Here is a 9,377-nt window from a genome sequence, read left to right as displayed (position 1 = left end):
GCCGTGGCTGCTTTAGAGCGCCTTGTTGTTAGCTCCCATTTTGCAAAATGTTCATTCTCAATGTTGAAAAGCGTGACGGACATGTTACATGCGTGAGAGCGTTTTGGCGAATGAGAGTAAAAAAAGAAAAACGAAACAATTTTTTTCGTTTGAGTCGCATGTTCAGCAGTGTTTTAGTTATTTATTTTTAGATTATTTCGTTTATTTATTGGTTTGGTTTAATTTTATTTTTTTAAAGTGAAACCGCTATGGGGTCACGTGCTCTCACACGTTACGTCACACCGTGTCAAAGATTTTGCTCGGCGAGTTGAGCGGTCACTCCGGATGGCGTTTTTTTTTGTTTTTTTTCCCCATCGCCGCTGTCAAAAGTGAATGGATGTGTTCGGCTTAGCCGACGGCTAGCTTTTCGGCAATGTTGTTATTATCAGGATGATATCGCAGCGGGACAGCGGGGATTTCGCTCGTTTTTATACCGTCACGGAGCCCACGAAGCACCGGAAAGGCTACACGGTGTACAAAGTGACCGCGCGGGTGAGTGGCGCTAGCACAATCAACAGCGATGGCTAACAATGCTAATGCTACGCAGCTAGCTTGAGCTAAGCTAGTGGGGCTAGCATGATGCAAATGTCACAATAATGTCAACGAAAACATATCAACGTTGGTCTTTTTGTGTGTCTCTGGTTATTTTCCTCCTTAGAATACCATTGACGTGTTTTTTTTTCCGTCCTCGCGGATTATGTAATTGCGAATAGGCATTTGCCATCACAACCGTAAAATGACCTATTGCCAAGCGTAAACCGCGTAGTGAAGCGATTCACCAAGAAACGCGAAAACACTGTACTTAAAGTAGATAAATCATATGGGATTGTACATTGTGGTTGGGATATGTTTGATAAATGGCATGTTACAGTTTTGCCCTTGGGATACAAACAGAATTTGTAAATATTCTGAAATACGAAATATGCGCAACGGTGTTGCGGGAATACCGAGGAAACGCCATTCCTCAGAAGTACAAAACTCGCGTAGGCTGTGTGCGTGGTGTCGTGCAGAGAAACGTCAATTACGTAAGTACAAATTCCGAAATGAGAAATTTGCGTAGCGGTGAAGCGCAGAACAAATACCGTTTATAATTCACACAAACATCATTTGTACAACCAAAAATGTGACACGTTGATTGTTTATCTTTGTTTAGACTTCATAGTTAATTGACCTTCACCATCGTAAAATTTACTGGCGACATCTCTGGCTTGCTCCTGGTCAGTCACTATAAAGGCTCCCATTGTCATCATCATTATTTGGAATTGCCATTCGAATCCTGACTCCTTTCTGCTTTGACACAGATCATTTGTCGGAAGAACACAGAGGATGTCCAAGAGGTAAGGCATGCAAACATTTGTGAATTTCTGACATCATTAGTGTGGGAATGACTCATGATTGTTCCCGGACACACATTTCTTGAAGAAGAGTTCAGACTTTTCAGTCAAGACGTCCACTTAAGAATGCACTCCTGCTCCTCAGCTGGCCGGAAGCAGTGCTAATGCATTCGGCATGATGTCAATTACAGCAACATGAGGAACAGTGAAAAGCAATAAGTGAAAAGGAGCAAAATGGACCCGTGGTTGCTCGGAGTAAAGGTCTCGTAACGATTTCTTTCGCAACAACACTGCGCCGTCTCCTTCTCCAGATAACGGTGTGGAAACGGTACAGCGACTTTCGGAAACTTCACCACAACCTCTGGCAGCTGCACAAGAAGGTTTGTAACCAGTCGGAGCTGTTTCCTCCCTTTGCCAAGGCCAAAGTGTTTGGTAAGTTAACTGGTTTGCATCTTTGGTATGAAAACATCGCAATACTATTTACTATCAACATTAACTGACACAATATTTGGCTCATTTGACGTTTTTTAATGACATACATTTATATTTCTTGACTTTATTTTGGGAATGCTTTTTTTTTTCTTCCACTTTTTAGTGTGGCCCTAAAACCAGTTGACAGACTTTCAGCAATATTGTCAATTAGTGCTGTCACCAAGTGAACTAAAACTAACGGAAAAAAAATACATCTAAAATTCAAAAAACTATTTCGTCAAGGAAATAAAATAAAAAATGAAAATGCTTAAAAAAAAAAAAAAAAAAAAACTAGCTGAAACTATATTGTATGTTTACAAAACTAACTATAATTATAACCAAAATGTGGCATCATTTCGCAGCAGCCAATAGAAAAGCACCTTCACATGACGTCGTTCACATGCTACTTTTGAAATATTGCACACAAGTAAAACATTAAATTTATGTTTCAATAAAACTAAAACTAATAATAGAACTAACTTAGCAGGTCACGGCCAATCATGGCTCACCTGTTTTCTGGCAAACTGAGCCACTTACTTCCTCTGCACAAGTGATGTCATCATCAGTCAAGTAGAAAAATTAGTTCTCAAATTCATTCTGGACAAAATATGAACTTTTCACTGCTTGACAATTGTTCAATGAATCGATGAAGACAGTCTCGATTGATGGTATGGTTACTTTTTGACATCCGTTCAGGTCGCTTCGATGACTCTGTGATCGAGGAGCGCAGGCAGTGCTTGGAGGATCTGCTGCAGTTCTCGGCCAACATTCCCGCCTTGTACAGCAGTCAGCACGTCCACGAGTTCTTCAAGGTAAACAAACGCACGCGGAAAGAAGCGCAATCCAAAAAAGCCACAAGATTTTTTTTTGACACGCGCGTCGTCGTGTCCAGGGAGGCGAGGTCCACGACGGCTCGGAGCTCATCGGACCGTCGGAGCCCTTCGCCGATTTCCTGGCTGACACTTTGTGGGACTGCAGCTCGGATGGTGGGTCGCTCAAGTTTGCCAGCGTTAAAGCGCCTTAATTCCTAATATCCCGATTTTCATTTAAAACAATTCAGAATCGTTTTTAAATGTCTCAGAATGGATTTTATTTCAATTATTTGATCCTGTTGTGCTCTTATTAGGAGTTCTGTTCATGTTGTACCCGATTTGGCCACTTAGGGGCAGTGTGGTTCCACTCGTTCCGATACATTGCCAAAGTGTCGCCACATTATAGAGAGTAGAAGAAAAAAGTCACAATCAAGTTATGCCAACAAGAGTTGTTTTTGTTTTGCAGTGTAGGAACAGCATATGTCTGTGAGTAATATTAAAATGCTTATCTGTATACATTCCTGATGCGCTTTGTATGAATAGTCGTTATTTTGAGTGACAAAAGTGCCGCGAGTAGCGCGCTAATTAGCATTAGCGAGTGGACGGCACTTTCCATTGTGCGTTAGCCTTGAGCTAGCTACGTTCGGGGGAAAACGAGTTAAACAAAAGTGCGTTTACATTAAAGTGTGCGCGGTGTGCAATTTTCTTCGTTTTGCGTGTTCAGTTAACCCCAACTGGAGTGTTGATAGCATTGTTCGTTTGAGTTCATGTTGCTTGGGGGACTAATTTAGAACGAGGGAAGTTGAACACACTACAACTCGACTCAACTTTATTATTTATTTAAAGCAAGCATTGCTGTACATGAAACAGAAATCGGCCATGCAGTAAAGAATAACAAACATTTAAGCAATAAAGCAAACATTTGAAGTGACTATACAAGTATATACATATATATATATAATTTGTATATGAGTAAATAGTTTACATCAGTAAATTAATAAGTAGGTGAGTGAATGAATAAATACATAGTTAATAAATAGAATAAACACCAGATTCATAACACAAAATACTGCACACATGGGTTTTAAAAGTCATCACTTCCCATCGCTCGGTATGCTCCAGCTCATCTGTAACGCACAAACTAACTCACACATTGGAGGAAAAAGACACGCCCTGACGTTTGGATTTCTGTCTTCAGTTCAAAGAGACCTGAGTTGTGCAGAAGATTGGACAATCACATCCGAGTATGGAGGTACGTACGAGTTCATTCTTGGCATTGAGCCGATTCCAGCTGCTATTAATAGTCCGGCGTTGGTCTGCTTCTTCTAAGCGTTAATTTTGTCAACAAAAACAAGACAAAAATCATTTTGCCAACACACATTTTTCACTGGACTAAAACTAGACTAGAATAAAAGCCTTATTAATAAAAAATAAAATAAGTGGGACTAAATCAGTTTGCATTTTTGTCGACTAATGAAGACGAGGCAAAAATGTACTTCATCCAATGACAAGAAAAATGCACAGGGGTCAAATGGTTGTCCTGACTAAAACTTGACGAAAACGTTGACTAGTTTTTGAGTAAAACTAGACGACTAAAATGTTTTCTTGGACTAAAATGCTCGATTTATAGTGGACTAATAACAGACTCGATAAAAACAGGATAAAGTTGAGTCACTGTGATCAAAACTAACAAGCGTGACTTAAACTGAGACGAAATGTTCAAAATGGCGGCCAAAATGAACATTAACGTACGTCTTGCAGGCGCGTCCAGCGACAGCGGCGACTTGAACTCGCTGGCCGCGGACACGACGGCGGACTCTCTGGACGATGGCGTGGCCTCGGGCCGCACCTCCCCCAAGCAGCCGCAGGGGGCCGCCAGAGCCAGCTTTAGCGGCGGCGGCAGTCCTCGCTTGCGCGATCGCCGTCGCGCCCCGTCGCCCGCCGCGGAAGCCAGCCGGCCCGGCCGCGCGTCGCTCTTCTCCAAGAAAGGCGGCGGCGGCGGCCTGGACGAGAAGTTGAAGGCCGCCGACTACCTGGACAGAGCCGGCGAGCTGATCCGCGAGGCCGTGCGGAAGGAGGAGCAGCGAGACTACCAGGCGGCGTTCGCCTTCTACCGCAACGGAGTGGACCTGCTGCTGCAAGGGGTTCAAGGTCAGACTTGCGACCAGAGACAATAACGAGAACTAAAATGGACTGACAATTTGGTCAATGACTAAAACAAAAAATGAAAACAACACAGTGAGGAAAAGTCACACAATCCAATCATAAGGACCGAAACATGGCTGGGAGGGGAAAAAAAACAGTAAAACTTAATTTCATGTTCAAATATGTTGACATTCATTGAGCAGCTGTAAAATTAACTCATTTGCTCCCAAAAACGTATACATGCGTTCTATTTCACATGTTTTAAGTGTCCCAAAGACGTATTTATACGTTTTTTTGTTTTATATTCTATAGCATATAGAAGGCTTTGATGCAGCCTCTCAACTGCAGACAATGTGTGAAAAAAATGGTACTAATTACAAAAACAGCCAGCAGGTGGCAGCAGAGTATAAGACATCAACCAGAGCATGTTGCAACAAGCTCTTTTTGACAGTTTTCACCAGGAATCGATGAAACTTCGCTATATTCTAATGCTAATTGCTGCAAAAAAAAAAATTTTCCTGATGAAAGAAAATACTTGAATCTTTCCTTTGAGAGGTTCCGTGTTTTGATAGCAATAGAACCCAATATTCTGTGGGCCTTGCATAATCAGTCCAAATCCAGTAAAACAGCTGGGAGTGAAAGGGGATTGCTTCTGTCAAAATGGCTGCCAGTCAATCAGTTCATTTTTATTTAGGTGGAAACGAAATTCGCATATTATTGTCAGTTCAACATGTTTCATCGAAATAATTAAAATGACACCGTTGTATGAATGTCTCTGTTGTGCTAAACTACAGTTATCATTTTCTGTATAAAAGTTAAAATGTATGCTGAGGAAAAATATTGGTTAAATTGTCAATTTATTCAACTAAAATTGCTCCTTTTTCGTCGACTAAAATTGCTTTTTATTTTCGACGAAAATTGGAATTAAAACTAAAATACAGTCAGATGACTAAGTTATCACTAACATTTTCATTAATTTTAGTCAAAAGAATATAAAACAATTTTTTTTTTTTTTTTTTTTTTTTTTTTTTTTTTTTTTGTCAAAATGTACATTTTGTCGTGACCTGACAGGTGAGTCCAGCCCGACGCGGCGCGAGGCGGTGAAGAAGAAGACGGCCGAGTACCTGATGCGAGCAGAGCAAATATCCAGTCAGCATCTTGGCAGCAGCATGGGACAAAGTTCAACACAAACACTGGTGAGGCACGCCCAAATATGCAGCATCGCTTTTCGATGATTATTTTTATTATTATTAGCGAATCGCTTGAGTGACTGTTTGGGTCGCAGGTGATGGGGGCGCAATGCTGCGCGTCCACCAGACGAGGGAGCCAGCACAGTCTTTCCGATGATCTGGGCGCTTACAGGGTTCTGGGCGTCATCGATAAGGTCAGTTCAATCGCCAGCAAAAGATGCAAAAAAAATATTATTATTATTATTATTCAGGACAATGTGTTATATGTTTATATTGCAAGTGTTTTATTATTTTAATATTTGCCTTTTATGGCTTAAGAAAACTCAAATACCCCATCTCAAAATATTAGAATATTTCCTCAGACCAAGAAAAAAAAAAAGCCATAATCGGCAATATTAAAACAATAAAAGGCTTGCAATATTTTAGTTGATTTGTAATGAATCCAGAATGTACATATGGCATTTTTGCTTCTTTAATTGCATTACAGAAATTAAAGGACTTTATCACAATATTCTGATTTCCTGACACAGTCCTGTATATGTTGTGTTATATGAAACAGATAATAATTAATACACCCAATTATGAAAAATTGTGTGATTCATTAGTTAAAATAATGCAGCACTAGTATGCATGCATCATGACGTGCACATTTTGTAAATGTTCAATTCTGCTCGTAGATTGTTGAATGTCAAAATTTGTGGATCGGCGGGCAATCGTGCACATTTTTATTTTTGAGACAAAACATCACGCACACACGTGAGTTCTCAACCCTCATTCGTCCTCTAGGAGGCAGTGTTGGCTCCCTTTTTCTCGTTTAAAAATGAGAAATTGCAAAATGGAGAATGAGCCTTTTTATCTGTTAGGAAGTCGGACATTGGGGTGGAATTGTCGAGGTGAAACGCCAACATTTGTTCACGTAAGCGTAAAACATGAGTTTGAATCATGTTCTGATAAATATGGACACTTCGTCCCCCCCCGCGTCTCCTCCTTCAACCATAAAACATCCGAGCTTGACTTGATGGTGTAGCGGAGAGCGCACGCGTGCACGCGACGTTTTAGCATCAGTTTGTGGCACGCGCCACCAAGGTCAGTTTGGTTTCTGTCAGCCAGCTGCCGGCCAAGCAAGCTCGCCGCCGCTCAGCCATGAAATGACTTGGCAAGCGCCTCGCAACGCTCAATCGGTGACGCTCGGCCTGCAAACGCACGCGCGTGCTCCAAAAAACACCCAAGGAACGAGAAGGCTGCTTGACGCCATCAAGACGTGCGCAAGTTCAGTTTGTCTGACATTTTCAAATGTAGTCTTAGTTTTCGTCCAATTTCAGTCACTCTTGTTTCCGTTTTCCTCACAGTTAGTCAACCTCACCCTGTTTTTATTTCATCCATTTTTAGTCGGCCATCAATCGAGGATTTTAGTGCAAGAAACTGTCTTAAATAAGCTTTAGTTAGGACTGAGGTTGTTTTAATGAACTAAAACAAAAATAAAACCAAAAACAATTTTGTCTCGTTTGAGTCAGGACCGAGGCAGTGTCTACGATGGCTACGATGTCTACGATGGCTTCATGCTATGAGCTAGCAAGTTAGCCAGCATTAGCTAGCAGTTGCATTAACATTATTGGTAAAACGTTGTAGTTGTTGGATTAATGTTGTTATAACTTGAATGTACTTTTTTTTTGCTTTTTTTTTTTTTTAAACCTTTCATTGCAAATCAAGGTTATTGTAGTTTTGCAATTTTTCATTTGAGTTAGTTTTAAGTTTAGTTTTTTTAAATATAGTTAGTTGCAATTAGTTTTCAGGGTGGTTTTTAGTTATTCAATAAATGCTTAGCTGTAGTTTAATTTGTGTTAGATTCAGTATGAGTTTGTTTTTTGTTTTTGTTTTTTAATGTATATTACTTTTGCATAATATTTAAAAACGCCCGTGGCAGCGACTACATCTGAAGGTGCTTTTCTATTGGCTCCTTTCAAACATCCTTTTTCTGGTTTATATAAAAATAAATCAACTTAATATCACATTTAAAATAAAATAATCCCCAAAGGCTCATGCATTCAATTTATTACCAAAGACGATAACTGAGGAAATTTTTGCTATAATTATTGTTCCTTTTAGTTATTGTTTTTTAAACATAAAATGTAGTTTCAGCTATTTTTTTTTTAAAAAGCATTTTAATTTTTATTTTGGGATTTCAGTTTGTAGACGTTTTCGTCTCATCTTCATTAGCCGACAAAGACGCTTGCTGATTTAGTCCCAGTTATTGTTTATTAATGAGGGTTTTATTCTAGTCTAGTTTTAGTTGTGTGTTGTCGAAACGATTTTTTGTCTATTTTTTTGTTTGCCGAAAGTAACACTATTGACTGCACAATTCAAGCGGGCTTCCCGTCCTCGTCTTTCACTTTTAATGGGGACAGAGGAGACAGATGGAAAGAGCTCCTCACCCTCTACTATCACCCCCCCCCCCCCCTTCCCTGATGTTTGTGTCTTAATTATATTAGCGCCCTGGCTAGCACCGCCGCTCTGTTTACTCACATCTCCATTCATATCCATTTAGCCTGCACCTGTTTGGTCCCAGCCAGGGTCACGCGGAGAGAACGCGCACGCACGCGCGCACGCACGCACGCACGCACGCACGCACACGTAGAAAGTCAGTCACCGGGTCGCGCACATATGCTGGAGTTCTCCCCAGAGGCGGCTGATGATGGAGCACGAGAGCGACGATGATGTTAGGACGCAAACGAGGTGAAAATGAAGATGTCAGGGAGGAAAAAGTCCGACTTTGCACATTGGAATATCGGCGTCAGGGTTGTTGTTATAGTTTGGGAATTTTTCATTTGAGTTTGTTTTGATTTTGTCTTGGGGCGGGGGGGTCCGGTAGCTTTAGTTATTTAATAAATGCTTAGCTTGTTTAGTTTAGTTTTAGTATTAGTTTTAGGTTTGTTTTTTTTAATGTGTTTTACTTGTGCATAATATAAAAAAAAAAAAAAAAACATGTTAGCAACATCATGTGAAGGTGCTTTTCTATTGGCTGCTGCATCTGCTTAAAATCACATTTAAAATCATCCCCAAAGACTCGTGTTAAATTAATTACCAAAGATAATAAAAAAAAACGACATTTTTGCTATAATTTTAGTTAGCTTTGTAAGCATAAACTATAGTTTCAATTAGTTTTCGCTTTTTAAAAAAAAGCATTTTCGTTATTTTATTTCGTTAATGAAATTATTTTTTTAAATTTTTTAGTTTTGTTTATATATATATATATATATATATATATATATCCCCAAAAAAAAACAAAGACTCATGCTAATTATGTTGTGATTGTGCATAATCCCTCCGTTTGTCATGTTGATTTGATTTGGAGTGGAAAAAAAAGGATGCAAGTGCGGAAGATTGAA

At 39.9% G+C, this 9,377-nt stretch overlaps 1 protein-coding gene across 2 annotated transcripts in view; it reads left to right on the top strand.

Moving 5' to 3' along the window:
- The first annotated feature begins 253 nt into the window (after nucleotides 1-253).
- rps6kc1 (ribosomal protein S6 kinase polypeptide 1) overlaps nucleotides 254-9,377 on the top strand; it is a 24,434-nt gene continuing 15,310 nt past the window's right edge. The window contains exons 1-9 of one of the 2 annotated variants that reach the window (XM_077510108.1): nucleotides 254-531; nucleotides 1,341-1,376; nucleotides 1,685-1,805; nucleotides 2,541-2,656; nucleotides 2,737-2,830; nucleotides 3,855-3,908; nucleotides 4,418-4,807; nucleotides 5,873-5,997; nucleotides 6,087-6,185. In XM_077510108.1, the coding sequence (XP_077366234.1) occupies nucleotides 430-531; nucleotides 1,341-1,376; nucleotides 1,685-1,805; nucleotides 2,541-2,656; nucleotides 2,737-2,830; nucleotides 3,855-3,908; nucleotides 4,418-4,807; nucleotides 5,873-5,997; nucleotides 6,087-6,185 (1,137 nt within the window). In that variant the 5' untranslated portion in view covers nucleotides 254-429. Of the gene's footprint in view, nucleotides 532-1,340; nucleotides 1,377-1,684; nucleotides 1,806-2,540; nucleotides 2,657-2,736; nucleotides 2,831-2,881; nucleotides 3,143-3,854; nucleotides 3,909-4,417; nucleotides 4,808-5,872; nucleotides 5,998-6,086; nucleotides 6,186-9,377 lie in introns of those variants that run through there. The other variant, XM_077510109.1, reaches the window with a different exon arrangement.

The sequence above is a fragment of the Festucalex cinctus genome, chromosome 21, assembly GCF_051991245.1.
Source record: "Festucalex cinctus isolate MCC-2025b chromosome 21, RoL_Fcin_1.0, whole genome shotgun sequence".
NCBI classification, from domain to species: domain Eukaryota; kingdom Metazoa; phylum Chordata; class Actinopteri; order Syngnathiformes; family Syngnathidae; genus Festucalex; species Festucalex cinctus.
Note: the sequence above shows the minus strand (reverse complement) of the source record. Positions and strands in the feature narration are given on the sequence as shown.